A 20,663-nucleotide genomic window follows, 5' to 3' on the forward strand; every position below is an offset into this window, starting at 1 on the left:
ACACCACGTTCAAAGTCACATTAATGACTTTTCTTCCTCATTCTGATGCTTGGTTTGAACTTCAGCAGGTTCCACCCTGACAGAACAAACCAGCAGAACTTTGTACAGTCAGAGTTTAATATTCCATCTATGCTACATGACAATTACAAAAATACATCATAACATAACATATAAACATCAAAGAGTATTAAAAAAAAGTCATATAAACTTTATAAACAGGAATATATACATGAGCATTCGGTGAGCAGAAATAAAGAAAGGTCAAGGATCACACACGAGGCATTCTGGGCACACATTAGGGTATACTTTACAAAAAAAAAAAAAAATTACATTATAATCAGATGAGCAGGTAAGTGCATAAAGGTGAGATTACTGGCAAGGGCTTACCACATCCTCAGACAGTAGAAAAAGCCCTGTATCTATCAAAATGTTAACTGGAGGTAAACGGTACTGCGGTTCCAGTCCCAGCTCTGATCTGCACAGCTAGGTGCCATCTTGGAGTCAAAAATCAAGGCTGGATGGGAAAACCAGCGAGCACTCCCCTGAGACGTAGGTTATAAATGATGAAGCTAAATAAGGTGTTGAAGGCATACACATTTGAACCTGATACTGTGTCACTTGCTCGAGGAGATGATGTAGCCAAGGTCAGGTTTGGGAAAGGTCAGATCGTGGCATGAGCAAAGGTACAGAATATGTTTCAAAGTAAAAGTAGCACAGATTGAGGCAACGAGTCTTCCATCCGCTTCTGCTAAAATAACTGCAACATCTTGCAACATGAAAATAACAGCAGAGATTTTGAAATCAACTCACCTAGCTGAAAGGATAACTATGGTTTGCACTCTTAAAACAAAAAAACAAAAAATATTATGATCTAGAATATTATGATCAACAAGCATGACATTTCCACATGGGGTGAATTTGACAGCATTTGTCCACTATGTTTTAAAACGGCAGCCATGACGGTTTACTGGAAAGTGGATGCACAATAGTGCAATCTTTCTTGCACAACTGTTGGGCAAACAAGTGTGCAAGAAACTGTGTGCAGCGGAGAAAGGCAAACACATAAAGGAAGAAGAACTTGTGTTAAGCACGTCACAAAACATAAAACTCATTGATATGCGTGGAGAAAAAAAAAGGTGATTTCTATTAATAATATTAGTAATTATATTATTAGTAATTTTAAAGTTTAGAAAATTTTTAAAGGCGCACCAGTTCAAGGGTGAACAAATGTGTAGAAATATACGAATGTAGGCCTTTACACTGTAAACTCAGTGTCTGTCAAACAAACACTTCTCTGCGTGGACCTTTTTCCTGAGCAGGATGGGGTGGGAGTGCTGGGCCAGGCAGCGGTACAGCTGTGTGAGTGTTTGTGCTGGGATCCAGCTGCGAGTGTGGCGTGGCGGGTGGGCTGAGGAGCGAGTCGTAGTCAAAGCCTTTGAGAGGCTGTAGAGACAAAGTCAGGCCTCGTCGAGCTTTGGCCGCTCGGTCCGGTCTCTCCCGCAGCTCCAGAATCACCTGACAGCAACAGAGAGGAGAAGTCAAGACTCATGCTTCAGCTTACAGAGGAAACAACCAAACCGAGGACATTCAGACGTCTCGTCTGTTACCTCCATGGGCTGACGCTGCAGTAGGTCGAGGTCAAAAGTTGATCCGCGGAAGAAGGTTTGCCGCTGGAAACGATCAAGCGTCCTCAAGCGGCGCGAGGGAGTCTTGCATAAAAGCTGGACAGGAAAATGTGCAGATGATGATGTGACCGTTTAACTGGCTCGTTGCTTAGCAGATATACGATAAATGATTACCTCTGTTATTAGCAAGGCCAGTGGGGAGCTGAGGCTGAGGGGCATCTCATAGGGGAAGCTCCTCACTTTCCTCAACATGCTGCAGTGGTCTGGTTCAGGAGCCACCGGGAACTGACAGAGGGAAAATTCAGGGGAGGATTCATCTTTTGCTACTTTGACAGATTAATACTTCAGCATGCCAGAACATCAAATGAACACAGTCTTTCATGCTCATGTGTCACTGAGAGATTAATCGACCTGCTGACCATGCAAACAGGCAACAATAGCTAACCTTCCCAGTAGCCAGTGAGAAAAGCAGAATTCCCAGCGACCACCAATCAGCTGCATGGTTGTAGGGCCCACCACTCAGCACCTCTGGAGCTGCAGAGGACAGAGAACCCTCACCATGTTTTTCCATTCATAAATTCACCTCCCAGTAAAACATAATTAGATACGCTCTAAATGCTTCCAAATCCCAGCATCTGCAGCTGTGGTGGGATGAGCTGCAGGGGAGGTTAAGAGTGGATGTTTTCCTCACCCATATATTGGATGGTTCCACAGATGGTAAAGGCTCTTCCCCCTCTCTCCAGGCGACGAGACAAACCAAAGTCAGCTAGCCGGATGTGTCCTAGAAAAGATCATTTTCTCTATGTTATGATGAGCATGAAGCCCAAGGCTATTTTTTTAACTGATACAGTCAGGATTTTTATTTCTATCATAATGCTCCCTCATAGTTTGCAGTAATAGGTATTGATTGATAGATGTGCATAGCTCTGTTTTCTAGAAGCTTCTGTGCTTTTCCCCTCATACCAAAGCTATGCTGCTCTCTGCTGGGGACAAGATTTACTTACCATTGTCTGTCAGCAGGATATTTTCCATCTGTAACAACAGAGCAAAATAAATAAATAAGTGGATGGGATTACACTCTTGTTTTTCTGATGCACTGAATTCTTATGCCACACACTGTGTCTGCCATCGGATTACTGCGAAACACTGATGAAAGGAAACCTGTAGCCTGTAACAAAATGTTAAAACCAAACAAACTCGAAATATGGTATCTGATAAAAACACAAAGTATCAGAAAAATTCTACTTCAATAAAATATTTTGTGGCAATTTAAAAAATTTTAATGCATTATACACATTGTTGTGTTCATGCATTGATTAAAAAACAGGAATGAGCAGTTTAGAAACATTTTAGTAAGTAAGAGTTTTCAGCCTTACAAAACCAAAAACAGCTTTTGTATGTGTGCATGATGGAAAAGGAAGCTGAGCTTGCTGTTCTTATATGAGACGCAAAAGCAGGGCATCCAGTTGGAAAGGTTTCAGAGATAAGACAAAAACTCTTCATGATAAATGTTAGGCTTGCAGCATCTGATATCCTTTATTCTGCTGTATGGTGTAAGATTTACACTGTACAGCCTATGGTATTCCTATGGATACCTTACTCCATCCATGGGAATTAAGCAGCTAAGTAACAGCCTGCTGCTGATAATCAAGTGCACTTGATTAGCTGATAGTCAGCAAGCATGAACACCTCTGTAAAAGCAGAAGCTTTGGCAGTTTCCTGGTCTGGAGTATTCAGTGTGTGCACCCCAGAAGTGCCAAGCCCAGCTAATTCACCCCAAGGTCAAACTGTGCAACACTCAGAGAATTTCCCAAAAGCCCATTTCAGACTCTACGGGCCTCAGTTAGTATGTTAAATGTTAAAGTTAATGACAGCACACTTAGAAAACAACTGAACAAGTATTTGGAAGGATTGCTAGGAAAAAGCTTCTTCTCTAAAATAAAGAAGCATCGCTTAGTTTTGCAAAGTTCTATTAAAACAAAGCACAAGATGTCTCGATCAATGTCTTCTGGCCTGAAGCGACTGAAGTGGAATATCAACCTCGCAAACACTGCAGTAAAGGAGTGCTGATTTGGGCTTGTTTTGTAGTTACTGAATCAATCATGAATTCATCTGTATACCAAAGTATTCTAGACACAAATGTGAGACCACGTGTCTTACAGCAAATCTACAGCAGAATGGCTGAAAAAAAGAATTAATGAGCAATGTCAATGTCCAAGCCCTAACTTGATTAAAATACTGAGGTGGGACCTTAAGAGAGCTGTGGTGAACAACTTCCCACAAACATCATTAAACTCAAACAATGTTGTAAAGAACAGTGGGCCAAATTTCCTTCACAATGATGTAAAAGACTGAGGACTGCAGAGAGTCCTGTGAAAAACCTTGATATAAATAAGTGTTGCCTGAAATGATCTAGATGCCTATGCTTAATGTAGGTTTTGTGTCATGAAGGTAACACAATATTTTCTGTTGTTAACCTAACTATCTGCATATTGTACAGTTTATTTGGTTCTTTACCTTCACATCTCTGTGGATCACCCCAAAATCGTGCAGAAAACCTGTAAAAAACAACACAAACATGAGCAAAAACTTAAAACTAGTAAGCAAACAGGTTTCAAATCCACGTCTTTCTACTGGCAAACTGAGTAATTCTGGCTTTGCTGTGTTGCTGGTGGAGATCCTTAGAGAGCTCATCTGTTTTTAATAAGACCGCCTCTGATAATTACTTCCAATTAAATAACTATGGAAATGACGCTTTGAGCTAATTAAGATTTCTGAGGAGAAAAGTCAGATCTACAGTACGGATGTGGGTTCACATCTTTCATTTAATTAGTAATGTAATAGCATACACACCAAGCGCACATCCCAACTCTGCAGCGAACACTCGCACCGTGTCCTCTGGGAACTGACCAATCATCTGCCAGTAGGTGTAGAGGTCTCCTGTGCTGCAGTAGTCACACACTGTGGGAGAAGAAACGGGATCAGAGCATGCCTCTGTGCAGCAGTGTGAGGCGTGAGTGGGAAGTGAAGGTCAGCGGGAGGTGGAACACAACTCTGCTCAATCAAGGGAAGAGACAAGAGCAAAAACTATCCTTTTCTAGGAAGCAAGCAGGGTGGAATTTTAAGGCTGGCTGCCTTTATGGAGCATGACTTTAAACTGCATGTGTGTGTGCGTTTGTAATAACGAATCAGCACGCTGTAACTGAGGACAGCCATATTTATTTAACACTGTTACATAAGGCAACATAAGAATTAAGCAACTGTTTAACCTTAATTGCGTTAAAATATCTGCCTGATATCTGCAGAGATCTTCATCATTCTGTTATGGTGACTTCCATGTTCTCTATATTTCAGGCTCGAAAAATATATGACTCAGTGATGATTCACAGTATGTTCGGCATCTGGTTTTCGGGGGCTAACGCGTTCTCTTTTTGCAGGGGGTGGAGAGGCAAACAAAGTGGGTCACACTTTCTGAGTCAGTGGCTAATTTGGAAAAAGAGGGTAAATGCTCAGGAGAAAAGAGGAAAGAAGTCGAAGAAGCTACACGATGCAGAGGGAGTGGTAGACTGGGGTTGCAGGGTTGGAGGGTGTTTGATAAAGGTGTGCTTACACGTGGGGTACAGGCTCAAAAGACCCAGAATTTTAAAGTCTCAACGGGAACCTCTTTGCCTTTTTTTTGTTCATTGTGTTCTAGGAGCGGGGTTTGGGTGGGGCTGTGGGTAGATCTTGGTCCTAGCTGCCAGTTTTGAGGTGAAAAAAGGTGAGGTGAAGTAAAGGGAGAGTGGATCTGGGTTGGATTGGGTCACTGGTCTCTGTCTGACTCACTAATGTAGACGTGGCGCTGTGTCTGCCAGCAGTCCTGGAGGTCATGGACAAATGGGTGGCGCACCTGACGCTGCAGGCAAAGGTCAAAGGTCAGCCTGGAAAAGCTCAACTGGCCATTGTTTCTGAGAGATCACTCAGAATCGCTTTAACTTCAGACTTTACAGTCACAAGCCATTTTTGTGAGAAGGAGAATAAAAATAAATGGTTCATCACCATCACAGCAGATTTTTTCTACCTTCTATCAACATTTATAAAGTTAATAAATCAAAGAATAGCACAATATTTACATGAGATCTTATCACTTATTAACTGTTAGCAGTAATTATCACTCACTGACTATTATGTGTACTTTAGAAAGCCTTGGTTTGTTGAGGAATTTGAGTGCTATCTGTATGAAACGTAAACATAAAGCCTTCGAAGTTAACAGAAAACCCACCTGGACTACAACTTCTTCCTTTGACTGCTCCAAGACCCCGAGTCTTAAAATCTCTGCTTTAGGTATGACCTGTGGGCAGACACAAGATGAAATCAGGCCACTGTAATTATAAATGAACCGTGAATACAATTATCTCACAACTTCAGTTTCCTGCAACAGCCCGATTGGTGTTTATGTTAGAATTTTGACGCAGAAAACCTATATGTTAAAACCCAGATAATCAACACTCACTTTAACGGCGTATGTCTTCTGTTTGACCTTGTCCTTCACTTTCAAGATGGGTCCAAATGAACCTTTGGCGATGTAGCCCAACACCTAGTGAGGTGAGAACAATGCAAACACAGATACAATGGGATGGTGTCTAGTTAAAAAAAGTAAAAGCAGAACATGAGAAAGCTCTGTTACATCATAAGAAGCATGATGTGGCACTGGCGTTCAAAATGACGCTACCTGAAAGTGTTCGTGGCCAGGCACAGTTCTGTGGGGGAATTCGGGCAGGAACATGGTAATGAACCCCGGGAGGCTCCACTCCGCTCTCAGCTTGTGGGGGCCAACTCCTGCCAGCCTCAAGACGTGGTCAGGGATCTCGGGGGCTTTGCCCTGGAGCATTCGACGCTGGCCCAGATGAAGGGCAGACGGGGCAAGGCGACACAGGCCTGCTGGGACAGACAGGCCAATGTTTGAGAGGAAGCCGCGCCATCCAGAAGATAAGTGCTCATTCTCCTGCCCTTCGGAAGGCCTCTGTTGGGGAAACAAAAGATAAAGACACAGTTTTGTAGATGCTACTGCAGGAACAGTATTTAAAAAAACCTTTAGATTGTCTGTTTTTATTACACAAACTCCTGGAGAACAAAAATGAATAGACTGTTCATTCAGAGACCGTTTTACGCAAGGTTAAGTACCAACACTTATCAAGGCAGGCGTGCACTGCTGAAAGCGCCCTTCTGCTTTCACTTGACCTTTTGGGAACTAGAACACACAAAGAAAGTTGGCACAGGACAACCTGTACTGAAAAATGCTTTGTAAAAATATAGAGGAGAATTGCCTAAATGCTACTCTAAATTTACAGACTAAGTCCAAACAACTTACTGTAGCAATAACTTGAATCAGTCGTATTCTGTATGACTTTATCAGTCTCACACATTGCTGTGGAGGAATTTTTGCCCCTTTTTCTTTGTATTGTTGCTTCAGTTCATTGAGATTTGCAGGCATTCATTTATGAACAGCACTTTTAAGGTCCCACTAAAGCATTTCAATCAGGTTAAAGTCTGGATTTTGACTGGGTATTGACACCTTGATTATTTTCTATTTTGTTTCATTCTATTGTTGATTTGCTGCTGTGCTTGGGATCCCTGTCTCATTACATGACCCAGTTTGGGTCAGGCTTTTATCTGTCAAACAGATGACCTCAAATTAGACTGTAATAAACTTGGGTATAAGAGGACTTTGTGGTCAACTCAACGACTGCAAAACAAGCTCAAATCATCACCCCTGCACCGACGTGTTTGGCAGTCAGTATGACGTGTTTGTGATGTTACGCTGGGTTTGGTTTTCACCAAACATCTTCACAATATTCTCATCTGTCCAAAGGGCATTGTTCCAGAAGTCTTGTGGTTAACTCAGATGCAGCTTTGTGAGCCTTAGCCATACTTGCAAAAATGTTTTTTTTACAGAGAAGAAGTTTTTTTTCTCAGTAACCCTCGCAACACCTTGTTCAGGCTTTTTTCTAACTTCTCCTCCTTTATTTTTACTCTTTTATTGTTTAACGTCTACAGCTCTTTTGTGATTCTGTATCTTTTATAGTCTCACACACACACTTGTGAATTTTATCTTAGTGTTTGTTAAAAAAAAAAACAATGACACATGTATCTGGGGTTGTATTTAAATAATTTTACAACCTGCCATAGATTTGAAAGACAGTACACAGTGTATACTTTATTTAATTTATAAAAGGTTGCCTTCCTAACGATTGTGGTTTACTGTACATCAGACATCAGACTTTGCTATAATACAGCCCCATCTTCGTCCCTCAAATGCCTGAGTGGAGCCGCAATTTCATGTAACCATTCCTGCTCTCATATATAAAAACCCTCCCTGGTCTGCAGTGCAGTCACCGGGTCAACAAGCCCTCTCCCCGTGGGGCTGTTGCTGCAGATCTCTGCAGCTATGTAATGCAAGATGTGCGTAATCAGCCATGCAGAGTGTCATTATCATCCGAGCAAAATGAAGGGACACATCTACTCCACTGTCACTCTGCTGAAACAGCTTCCACCAGTGACCAGAATCTGGGGAGTGTCAGACTTTTTGTTTGAAGTGACACATTTGCATTCGAAGTGAATGGTCTCACCCCATATATCGTAACGTGGGAATAACACATTGTAATACTAATCGGCGACTTTTCACCGTTACGCAACTTCAGCACACTTTTCAGGTCCCAAGAGACTGCGGAACCCCGTCACACAGGGAACCCCCCCCCCACCAAAGCACGTGCCTTACACCTTAGCAACCAGATATCCAACTCACCTTCCTGTTTTTACTGCCGTCGGCCCCCATCTGTGTGACAGGACATCAGCGCAGTGCCCTCATACCGACTTCTGCTCTTCATTTAGCCATCCGCGGTGTTCCGCAACCTCTCCAAGCACAACGGTGTCAGGCTGCACGAACACAACGCGTAGCTTTCGCAAACAATCTGCAGCTGATCGGGCTACGAGGTGTAAAATGTGACAGATATGGCGATATAAAGAAAACAAGTTAATCCCGCGTATGGGCAACGTCAGCGTAAATCCGCCCCCATCACTACCGTCCAATGAGAGGCACGCTTCAGATCCCTGTGCTGCTGCTTGCGGTAATCAGAGCCGCACACATCAATTATACACGTCGGTGACAGTTTCTGTTAGGTTTGCATCATTTGCATTGGCGTGACTTGTGTGCACAAAAGCAAACGTGAAACAGAAAAGCCTCCTGTATCTCCCGATACATTTTTCAACCCCCCATTCACTTGTTCTAAAAATAAACCCATGCATGCATAATATGTGCTGTCTTAGCATGTTTGGAGGAAATGTGAATGCTGAATGCAATTCATTTAATTAAAAATGCTGCAGCGGGAGCACTGATGCAGAAAAGGAGTGCATCTTTCTCCCATATTGGCTTCTCTTCACTGATTCTCTGTTAAATCCAGAATCAAATTTAAAATCTGTATCCTCACATACTAGAACCTCACAGTAAGATCTCACAGTATCTTATCACCCCAATTTCTTCCACAGTGTGTCTTTTGTCCTGAGTCCCTCTCCTCCCCTGCAACCCATCACAGCAGATGGCGACCACTTCCTCAGCCTGGTTCTGCTGGAGGGTTTTTTTTTCTGTTAAAAGGAGTTTTTCCTTCCCACTGTCACCAAGTGCTTGCTCTTTGGGGATCCTTTATTTCTGTTCATATTTTGAATTTCTTTTTAGGAATTTTGTAATGTTCTTTAAACACTTGGAAGCATCTGGTGGGTGAATTAAGTGTGCATATGTCCTATATTAGATTAGATGCTGATCTGACTGAAACACATGGGGTTTTCTCTCTATTATTATATCTTTAGTGTAGAATATGAAGCCCTTGAGGAGACTGTTGTGATTTGGCACTATACAAGTAAAACTGAATTGAATGCATGTTTGTATCATATCAAGAAGCAATGTATAATGTTGGCCATTAAATATCATGGGAAATGCACAGCAACTTGAAGCATGGTAACACTTTCTGGGTTCCTTTTTGAGTCTCAATATGTGATGAAACAATGCCAGTGATCATATGAAGTACCAAAGAAGTTTACAAAGCAATGCTGGGCAAAAAGTAAAAAACAAACCAAACCAAATGGTGACAGCACAGGTGCCTTTTATTTGGGACTGAGAACATAAAAAGCAAAACAGAGCCATTGGTATGTTTTTTTTTTTAACTTCTGTTACCAATGTATGGTCATTTCTACAAAATAAACCAATAAACAGGTGAGCTTTAAATAAGTAGAAAAGGTTTGGGAATCCATGTCAGAGCGTTCAGGGTTAAAAGGAGCATCTGCTGGACATTCACTTTTAGTCGTCCTCATCAAAGTCCTTCTTTCCCTGGGGAGGTTTGGGTCCTCCTGCTGGTTTGGCCATGATGATCTAAGAAGGAAGAAAACAATCATTTCATCATAAGATCCATGCAGCTGAGTGAGTGGGCTTTATGTCAGAGTGGAAGCACATCACCTCTGACACTCATAAAATATTTGATAGACAAACATTAACCACAGCATCCAAAATGTGTTCAATCTTAAACTCCTGTGCTTATTTAAAAATGAGGGGACTACATTTTCAAAGTAAAAAAGGCCATTTAAATCCCCACAGATATTCCAGAAGTCCATTTATGGTGATTAAACATTCATGAGCACACATGGCAGTATGTTGTGCTTTAAGAGAAATTCACTACACAGGAAAATGTACTTGTGTACAAAACGTGAACACTTAAAATCAAATAAATAATTAAAGGAAAAAAAAAAAGCTGAGGAAATAATAATTAAACGCTGGGTCAGTTACTTAAGGCACTTCATGTTTCACAAAACATCTTCAAGTAAGTCTAAACTGAATTAATCTTCTCTTAAAATACATTAAAAAACAAAACAAAACAGTATTTGATTTGGTACTTGCAAGCTTAACAGTTTGTGAGTGCATGCAGCATGCTATCACACCACACACACTATCTGTTCTGTGCAGGTTTAGGCAGTGGCACATCTGGGTTTGTGTAAAACACCTGTGATGTGGTTGAATCCAGTCAGTAATGCAACATTTCTCCAGTGTTAGTAGTGACAGGTAACGCATACATATTTCAACCTCCTGTGAGTGACTGAGCACACTGGTGCAGATTTTTTTTGTTTTTAGTTAAAAGCGCACACACATTCCAAAACCTACTGACTGAGCGACTGAGGGTTTTGTGTGTGCCCTCTAATGATGAGTTTCAAAATTATCAGGCTCTTCATCCCAACCGTCCTTGTCCCAATGGCCTCTCTGCTTGGGAGCCTTGGGTCCCCCTGCAGCCTTAGCCATGATGATCTGGATCGTACATATATGCACACTTAATTTATCCACCAGTTGCTTTCAAGTGCTTAAAGAACATAAAAAAAATCCTAAAAAGAATAATACAAAACTCAAAATATGAACAGAAAGCAAAAATCTGTGATATGTGACTTGATGCGGTCTGTTGGATCTCTGTGGAGTGAAAAATTAAGTTTGTAGATTTGCCTCGAAGCCTAAATTATTTCAGTTCAAAATCAAACCAATACATTAAAAGCCATGAATACATGAAGTTTTGTAAACAGGTGAAAAATAGTCCTAAAGGCTCTTACTGTCTGACTGATTGAAGCAGTTTTCTGTCTCAATCAAAAACAAAATTTCGAAAGTTCATAAAATATTCTGTTTGAGGCTGGCTTTGATTACATGTAGAGTTCGTGTGTTAAGAACGTTTTGTTTGTACCCACCTGATCCACCCTCAGCACTGTGATAGCGGCATTGGTAGCCAGTTTTATGCCCCAGTATTTGACCAGGTAGGGATCCAGAATGCTGGCTTCGAGCATGTCCTTCACAGCAGGACCATCACTCTGTAAACGACATGACAACCGCACCATCAGTCAAGAATATGAGACACTTCAATAGAAACGGGCATTAAAAAAAAGAATTTCAAATGTTGGATTTAAGGGGGAAAAAAAGGACACTACAACACAAATTTTAAGATGTCTTTTATAGACCTAATCGGCACGGCTTAACTCGACTGTTTCTAGGGTTTCCCATACTCAGAAAATGAGACGTCAACAGACTGCATGCCACCGATTGGCTAGTCAGTGGCGTTCCTCAATTAGTCATGAGGGCGTCTCCTTCACGAAAATCAAAACCATCATTTTTGAAACCCGGAAATTAGGGAATTGGCTATACACAAAAAAGAAGGCAGCAGGTATACTGTCACCTCAACCTCCTCCATCGTTGTGGTGTTTGTGTCGCCATTAGTTGGTACTCGTCGGTAAAAGAAACCGTCCGAAACCGAGTCGAGCCAAGATGAGTAGGTACAAGTGGAAAAAAGGGCTGTTAGTGATAAGCTGTGTACCCTAATCTAAAACGTGGTGTGCATCTACCCAAGTTAACTGGAAGCCAAAAAAAATCCCAACTGTGATTCGCCTGCTTGTTAATTACATGCCATGTGAACATCATATTATTTAGCATAAAGATCATGTCTCCAATAAAACTACAAAAATGCAACAGGCTGTATCTGTCTCCATAGCGCAGACAACACAAATGGACTCTGTGGCAACACAAGTCCTTCCAGCATTTCAGTCAAGGTAACCGTTTTTCTCTTAAAGGCCAACACATGAGCCAAGTTTCTCTTGTGATGACAGAACGATGTAGCGACTGTTTTTAATGCAATCAGCAGTGTTAGCTCCTCGGGCATTCACTGCATGCCTATAAGTCAAGTTTTGGACACCACTGGTGATGCTTTAAGGACCAGTGTGTAAGGTTTAGGTGCCTCTCGCAGTGCCGTTGTAGATTGTAACCAAGGAGAAAACAGGCTGAATATTTTAAACGATTCACATCTGACATCAAACGATATCAAAGCCATCCACACATTCTTCTCATGCATCCACACATACCTCAATGTCAAAGCCCATGTTTTTGTTCCCCTCGTGATGTGCAGAATACAGCTTTGAAATAAGCTCGCTCCCCTTCACGCCGGAGTTCTCAGCGAGGGCACGTGGCAACGCCTCGAAAGCTTCGGCAAACTTTTTAATGGAGTACTGATCGAGACCAGGGCAGGACTGCAGAAAGGCAGGAAAATGGTGTATCAGTCAAAATGGGGCAAAACGAAGAGGAGAGATAAGTGTGTGGACTTGGAATATGTTAATTAATGCACTTGAATGTGCATACCTCTCCATATGAGGTGATCTGTTTGGCCAGCTCAATCTCAGTGGCTCCTCCTCCAGGTACCAGCCTCTTGTCCTAAAGATAATGAATGACAGAGAGACTGTAACTGTTGTGCAAACTAAGTAGTACATAAAAAGAAAACCCCTTGAAATTTGTAAACTGTAAAATTCTCAATAACAATGTTTAAAGGGACAGTTTTGCTCATAGTGAACACTGATAGCATAGTTTTAGTTTTTCAGTTCCTAATTCTCTTTTAATACAATTATTATTATTAAGTAAACAGGTGCTCAAAACTGATGGAAAAAGATAAACATCAGCCCCTGAGTTGCTTTACAATAAAGACAATAATAATCTGTAAATTATAATTTGCGCATCCATTTGTCCATCCATCTAAAACGTAAGAAAAACAATCCCAACAAAAAAAACAAAAAACAAAAAAAAAAAACCCCACTCTGACTTATGTCTACTTACCCTGACCAGAACTTTAAAGGTGTTGACTCCATCATCTACAGCCCTCTCAATATCATCCATGAGGTTGTCAGTGGAACCTCTGATCACCACGGTTGAGATGACACCATCCTCTTTATCTGTTTGAAAGTGTCAGCACCAACCAACAGGTTAACTCAGAAAGGTTTAAATTAAAGATTCACAAGCCTGAAGAAAGGAGTCATTTACCATGTTTGAAGACCACCACCTGAGTGTCTCCCACCTCAGTCAGATATACACTGTCACAGTGACCCATCTCATCCGGAGTCGGAGCCATCTAAGGATGACAAAAATGTATTTATGGTTAAAAATGGACGGCTCTTTCAAATGCCTGATCTGATAAACACAAGTGTACACTCACCATCTTGGGCAGAGCTACAGCTCCCACAGTCTTGCATAACCTCCTGAGGTCCCACTTGGAGTTAAGCCTGACGAGAAGGAAAAAAGAACGTTTATGGCTGGGAAACACACAATGCCAAAGATACATTATATTATATTATTATAAATCATGTAATATTTAACATACAGCATCAGATATTTATTTAAATTTCCTAAAAGAAATGCAGATACAGTTACATCTTGCACCTTCAAAATAAAAGTTTTAGTCCTACGTGGCCATGAAAAGACCATCTGTATTAGCAAAAAGATCAATCCTTTACTTGGGAGAAACGTGATCTCTTAAGCAAATTACATAAAACAATAAGCTCGACTAGAAGCAGAAACTCAGACTGAATTTGCCTTAAATGTCTTGCGCTTTGTATAAGATACATTCCCTGCCCACTTTAGGCTTTGTAGTTCTTACCTGACCACCATGAGTTTGTACTTGTTGGCGTAGTGCAGCGCCATGTCAGCCACTTTCCCCCCAGTTACCACCACAGTGGCACCAGCCTCCTTGATCGCCTTCACGTTAGCTTCCATCAAATCCTCCTCTCCTTTACTGAAGTCCATGAGCTCCTGTGCATTATTTATCAACACTGTGCCCTGTGGAACAGAAGGGACTATCGTCAGCACAGAGAGCAATGTCAGCATCATCTTCATTAAACTTTATATATCAGTCACCTCCACTTACCTTGGTCTCTGTCACCATGCAGTCGAAGGGGCAGGAGAAAACGGCGATCTTGGCTTCTTTCACTGATGTGACGTCTCCCTCTGCCTCTTTCTTAAAAACCATGCCATGAAGCATAGAGGATGCCGTCACCCCACAACCCTAAAATGACCACAAATGTTAATAGAGGCCAAACTGCATACGCACACAAAATAAAACCAACAGAAGATGCTGCTTACCAAAATCTTGCATACTCTGACGTTATCAACATTGAAATTGCCGGACTCTGGGAAGATTGATACTGCACAAAGAGGGGAGAAAAAGGAAGTCAGAAAAATACCAAGGCAATGCTAAAATCGAGACAATCGAGTCTGAGATAGTGTGCACTTCTGACTCACCACAGGCCTCTGCAATGAGGTTGGCAAGGAAGTCTTCGTTGCCGTACTGTTTACTCATGACTGCTGTACGGATGAGCGACTTGGCTTCATTAATGTTATGGAGGTTCTTGGCTGAGGAGCAAACACAGTCTGACAGGATCTCCAGAGTCTTCTTACAAGCCTTCTCGTAGCCTTCAATCACCTGTGGCAAAGAAGAAAAAGGGGGCACTGAGAAAATGCACCAATCATAGCACTGTGACATGCACATGTATGACATTAAGCCATGCTACTTTACTAATATTATCTTGTTTACCTCTGAAACAGACAAGCCCATTCTAAGGAGCTCTTCAGCCAGCTCCAGCAGAGCTCCAGCAAACACCAGGACAAAGTTGGTACCATCGCCGACTTCCTGTTCTTGCATGTGGGACGCCATTACAATCATTTTAGCTGCGGGATGCTGCACCTGTAAAACAAACAAGAATTTACATAAACAGTTAAATTCATACATTTATTATGCACTCAGCTGAATTTCAGTGAGGTGCACAACATTGTCTCCTCACCTCAAGCTCTCTGAGAATTGTTGCAGCGTCATTGGTGACAAACAGCTTCTCTAAATGGTTGATGACCATTTTGTTCATACCTAAAAGAAAACACTTCATTTAACGGGTGCTGCTTTGATATCTTTGCAGAGCACGACCCTAATAGGCTGTAGGCAGACCAAACTTACCGTTGGGCCCATAGGCAGTGCGGGTGGTTTGAGAAAGTTCCTTACAAGCTCTGATATTACGGAAGACAGCCTCTTCAAGACCTGAAAAGTGCTTTAACAGACAAGAAATCAGCTTTTCAAGACAGGTGCATTACCGTTCATTTCCACGTCAGACTAATATATTTAGCTTACTACCTAACCATGAATATGTTAAAAGCAAATAACTGGATATAATATGGATAGTCTGAGAATGTAAGCATTCCATTAAGCATCGGCATCACTTTAAGCTGACAGTACTGACAGTTAGCTGAATGCTAGCTGGGTGTGACTGCAGTGTGACATCCCGTTATAACAGCAGCTCAACCGCTGCTGCTGCTATATTTAGCACGGTTTAGACTGAAGGGAGACAGTGAAATATCAAGAATAAGCATTTCATCTTCCCTAACAGACCTTCGTCCAGCAGCCGGCTGGGCGGCCTGGCTGCCGCTTTCTAGAACTATCCCTCATGACTCTGAATGAACAAGCTAACTCAGCGGCTAACGTTAGCTAGCAAGCACGCTTCTTCACAACTACTCAGTCAAAGCTTATCTACGAGCCCGATATTCCTAATTTAACCCCACCTTGGCGCCATCCTTTAACATCTGGGCAAAGCCCGGAGCTTTTGGGACGTGGAGGGCCATTTTCAAATTTTTAGCAGCCCCGGTATCCTAGAGAAGGTAGCCGCGGCGTGGGTTCAACTCTGGGTACAAAGCCGGAGAGGCAGAGGTGGAGCGACTTCAGCGAGGCAGCGAGCTACAGACGGGTGACAACAAAGGACAAACAGAGCGATTCTCGTTTCACCGCGCAGTGATCGTAAAACACCACACGGGGGCACTCTTACCGTCATGTGTTACTATAATGAAACCCAAGTCAATGACTTTAAGCTACCTCACCAAAGAAACACAAGTAAAGTACGACAGATGGCATTTCTGATTTCCTGTTGTTTACTTGCTTTGTCAAATTTCTATCATTTGTCATGAAATATTACAAATATAATGAATTATTAGCATTCACAGTATTGTTGTTGTAATCTTTATTATTCCGTTTTATATATTCCATACGTTTTTTGGCATCTAACTCCTTCAAAACCGTTCAACGTAGAAAAACCATTCAACCACCATTCGATTCCTCTTCTTTTGGACATTACTGCTTCTATTTTTCTCACTTTTAACTTTTATATTTTTTAAATTATTCAACTTTATTCAACAAAAAATTATAACGGATTTCAATGGGGAGACCCTTCAAATTCTCATTCAACTTACTCCTCTTCCAACTCTATCTACTTTGACATACGTTGACCTAGAGCCAACGCTCAGAGATTTGAACTTTTTGAATTGTGTGGCTCAAAGTAGAGGGATAACCTTCTAACTGACCCATAGAAACACATTGTATTTTTAGTCAGGAGTTTGTCTCAACAGCAGGAACGACCCCACTTTTTAAATTGCTTCTGTCATCACATTTTTGACACCACAAGGATAAAAGAGACACTGTTGTGTAGAACAATTCCTTGGGATCCTCATAGTTCAAAAGCTGTTTTGATGGGAGTTAGGGTCTTGGATTTAGATGCAGTTTTTCAACAGGTGCACCAAGGCAGATTTGACAGGGTTTTGCCACAGAATAATAGTATGCCAGTAGTTAGTGCAGGCCAACTAACTCCTTGGTGTTCACATCAGGAAACTGACAGACCTGGGCATCAGTTCCCTCATCTGCAAATGGTTACTGGACTTCCTGACCAACCGCCCCCAACATGTCCGACTGGATAACCGCTGCTCATCAACAATCACAATGAACACCGGTGTACCACAAGGCTGTGTGATGAGCCCTTTCCTCTACTCCCTCTTCACCCACGACTGCAGACCTGCTGATGGTTCCAACACCATCATTAAGTTTGCAGATGACACCACGGTGATTGGCCTCATCAGCAACAACGATGAGACCGCCTACAGGGAGGAGGTGGATCGTCTGGCTGAGTGGTGCGACACAAACAACCTGCTGCTTAACACTGAGAAGACTAAGGAGCTCATCGTGGACTACAGGAGGAATGCTGACCCACATCCACCCATCCACATTAAGGGGATGGCTGTGGAGCGTGTGAGCAGCTTCAAGTTCCTGGGAGTCCACATCTCCGAGGATCTCATCTGGATGACCAACTGCTCCAAGCTGGTCAAGAAGGCTCACCAGCGCCTCTTCTTCTTGAGGACTCTGAGGAAGAACCACCTGTCCTCAGACATCCTGGTGAACTTCTATCGCTGCACCATCGAGAGCATCCTGACCAACTGTATAACAGTCTGGTACGGGAACTGCTCTGCCTCGGACCGGAAGGCGTTGCAGAGGGTCGTGAAAACTGCCCAGCGCATCGCCGGAGCACCACTTCCTGCCATAAAGGACATCTACAGGAAGCGGTGTCTGAAAAGGGCTGGGAAAATCATCAAAGACCCCAGTCACCCATCACATAGACTCTTCACCCTCCTGCCCTCTGGGAGGCGCTACAGGAGCCTCCGGACTAAGACCACCAGGTACCGGAACAGCTTCTTCCCCACAGCTGTCAGACTCCTGAACTCTGCCTCCTGACATCTGACCCATGTTAAACTCATGGACTGAACATACACACACCCACAACCACTAGCACTTTACCACTACTGTATAGTTCTGTGTAAATAATCATTCTGTACATACGATAATTTTTAATCCCACAACTGTTTATAACTTACATAGTTCACATTTCTGTATAACTGTATATCTCAGATTTCTGTATAGTTTTTATTTCATATTTATATCCTGTTCATAGCCTGTACATAGCTTGTACTCACTACAGCCTGTACATACTTATAGTTATAGAATATTCATAACATACTTCACACTGTGTACATTATAACATACCATAATAGACCCATTTCTGTAATATACTTACACATCTCTATTATTGCTAATATATATTGTAATATATCTATATCACGACTAAAGCACTTTCTGGATGGACGCAAACTGCATTTCGTTGCCCTGTACCTGTGACATGTGCAATGACAATAAAGTTGAATTCTATTCTATTCTATTCTATTCTATTCTATTCTATTCTATTTATATTAATAGTTTTCTATGACAAAAAAGTACAAGTGTTCATTTAAGTAAATAAACAGAGCAGTAAGAGATGTTTTTCAATTTTTTTTTTCTTTATTTTGATTTGCTGCTAATGACAATTTTTTTATTTGTAGATTTTGTAGTGCTCCCTACAATTTGGACCTCTCACCTGAATTTTTAAAATTTTGTTCAATCCAATTAAATTAAATTAAATTAAATTAAATTCAAGCCCAACAATCAAATGATCCCCTATGAGAGCAAGCACTAGGCAACAGTGGAAAGGAAAAACTTCCTTTTAACAGGAAGAAACCTTTGACAGAACCAGGCTCAGAAAGGGGCAGCCATCTGTCATGACTGGTTGGGTGGTGAGAGGTAAAAGAAAAGAAAAATGAGAGCACAATTTAGATATGTGTTGCTCACATTGCCTAAAATGAACAACATGTGGTTTTCTGGACTGTGAAGGAAATCCCTCAAGTCACTTTTCTGTGAGGTGACTGAAGACTTTGCTGGATGGCCGAGCGGATGCTTTTCAGAAACAGTTCATTTCCTTTCTTGTTTAAATGAACTCCGTCGGGTAAAAAAATTGAGTTGTTGAAAAACCTCAAGCGTGGATGCTCAATAATCACTCCAGCAAAGCGGTTGACAGCCTTTCTAATGCTGGCGTTCACGATCTTTCTGTCCTTATTGATTTGGCCTGGATTTCCATATCTCCACACTTGACGCTCGTTGATGGATGAATATACAATTTTCATTGAGGGGAACTCTGTGTGCAATTGCATCAATTCCTTCTCAATGACAGAAGAAAGTTGATAAGCAGACATGAGTCCCAAATCATTTCCCCCAGCATGGATTACCAATATGTCAGGTGGGCTCTGTGTGGATAGCTCCTCATAAAAACGAGGAAGGACTCCACTCCAGCGCATCCCTCCTTTGCCAAACCACTGGACTTTGGCATTAAGTCCGAAATTTTCTCCGAATATCTCTTTTGCGTCACTCTCGCCTCGTCTGATGTAGCTTGACCCAATGATCCAGACTTTTGTTTCTCCCTTCTGGAGATTGATTCTGTGTGGTCTCTCAATGGCAATACATGGGAAGCTGTTAGAGAGGCCAGGGTTGAAAAAGGGATGCCGGAGAACCTCCGAGGGTGTTATGCGCTGGTGTGCATCTATGGCCAACATCTTTTTAATCAGGCTGACAAATAAGCTTTGGCCATCTTCTGGTCCTCGTCTAACCTTCATTATTTGTTCGAGGTCATCGAGACATTTAAGTTTTATGTATCGAGTCTCCAGGGATGGATATCCTGTCTCGTACTGAAATTGTTGGTCAGTCTTAAATGTCCAGCGCTGTTGCTTGTAGTTGTCTTCAATGAAATAGTCATCAGTGTAAATGCCAGAGTCTAGAACATGATCTGGTAGCTGACCCTGAGTCTCTATGATGAATTTCAGATAATCATACTCATTCTCCGCAGGGTAGAGTGGCACCCCTGTAGCAAGCTCCACAGCTACCAGACCCAGAGACCACATGTCACTTGCTTCATTATAAGGAAGGCCAAGCACAACCTCAGGTGCACTATAACCAACTGTCCCCACGCAGTCACTAGGATTCACTGCAGACGCAGGACATGCGAGGCCAAAGTCTATGAGTTTGACTTTGACTGGAGACTCATGGCGGTTTACAACCATGATGTTTCCAGGTTTGAGGTCAGCGTGCACTATTCCCACAGAACCCAGGTGGGACAGAGCACTTGTGAGTTGACCTAAAATTGGCCTGAATTCGCTTATGGGGAGACCCTGGTTATTCCGGTCCCGTATGTAGTCCCACAGGCATTGATCAAGGAGTTCAAACTTTAGGCAAACCCGCTCTCCGTCTTGGAAAAAGCCGTCCCATTTAACAATGTTGGCGGCATCTGGATCCAACTGTCGCAGCTGCTCCAGGATGAAAATTTCCAGTTTTGCCTCTTGCTGAACATCAGGGCGGCTCTTGTTGACTTTAATGGCAATAGCTTGGTTGGTTTTTGTGTTGCGACATTTGGCTACAATACCAAAGGCCCCTTCTCCAAGTAAAGCCTCTACCTTGTAGTGGTTTCCCAAAATGCTCCCTTCAACTATTTCAAGCTCATCTGAGC

The 20,663-nt window shown here is 42.1% G+C and overlaps 2 protein-coding genes across 3 annotated transcripts; both read right to left on the reverse strand.

The window, feature by feature from the left end:
* Positions 1–99: 99 nt before the first annotated feature.
* rskrb (ribosomal protein S6 kinase related b) lies at positions 100–8,750 on the reverse strand. The gene is made up of 13 exons (XM_005472209.3): positions 8,410–8,750; positions 6,337–6,627; positions 6,118–6,201; positions 5,887–5,955; positions 5,451–5,520; positions 4,479–4,586; positions 4,143–4,183; positions 2,630–2,657; positions 2,317–2,406; positions 2,071–2,159; positions 1,800–1,910; positions 1,608–1,721; positions 100–1,515 (listed from the first exon to the last, which is right to left on the reverse strand). Exons 1-13 carry the CDS (start codon positions 8,437–8,439, stop codon positions 1,279–1,281), a joined length of 1,362 nt encoding a protein of 453 aa, XP_005472266.1. The 5' UTR covers positions 8,440–8,750; the 3' UTR covers positions 100–1,278.
* Positions 8,751–9,740: 990 nt separating this feature from the next.
* On the reverse strand, positions 9,741–16,233 carry cct8 (chaperonin containing TCP1, subunit 8 (theta)). 2 transcript variants are annotated; one of them, XM_005472210.4, is made up of 16 exons: positions 16,042–16,233; positions 15,443–15,533; positions 15,276–15,355; positions 15,029–15,178; positions 14,737–14,917; positions 14,578–14,639; positions 14,363–14,500; positions 14,096–14,274; positions 13,655–13,721; positions 13,483–13,570; positions 13,279–13,394; positions 12,811–12,882; positions 12,537–12,701; positions 11,376–11,495; positions 10,810–10,950; positions 9,741–10,026 (listed from the first exon to the last, which is right to left on the reverse strand). In XM_005472210.4, the coding sequence occupies exons 1-15, from the start codon at positions 16,099–16,101 to the stop codon at positions 10,843–10,845; spliced, it is 1,677 nt and encodes a 558-aa protein (XP_005472267.1). In that variant the 5' UTR covers positions 16,102–16,233; the 3' UTR covers positions 9,741–10,026; positions 10,810–10,842. The 2 variants fall into 2 exon arrangements, with proteins under 2 accessions (XP_005472267.1, XP_003446866.1); XM_003446818.4 differs by lacking the exon at positions 10,810–10,950 and having other exon boundaries at positions 16,042–16,101.
* Positions 16,234–20,663: the final 4,430 nt, after the last annotated feature.

Source organism: Oreochromis niloticus, linkage group LG10 (assembly GCF_001858045.2).
Source record: "Oreochromis niloticus isolate F11D_XX linkage group LG10, O_niloticus_UMD_NMBU, whole genome shotgun sequence".
Taxonomy (NCBI): domain Eukaryota; kingdom Metazoa; phylum Chordata; class Actinopteri; order Cichliformes; family Cichlidae; genus Oreochromis; species Oreochromis niloticus.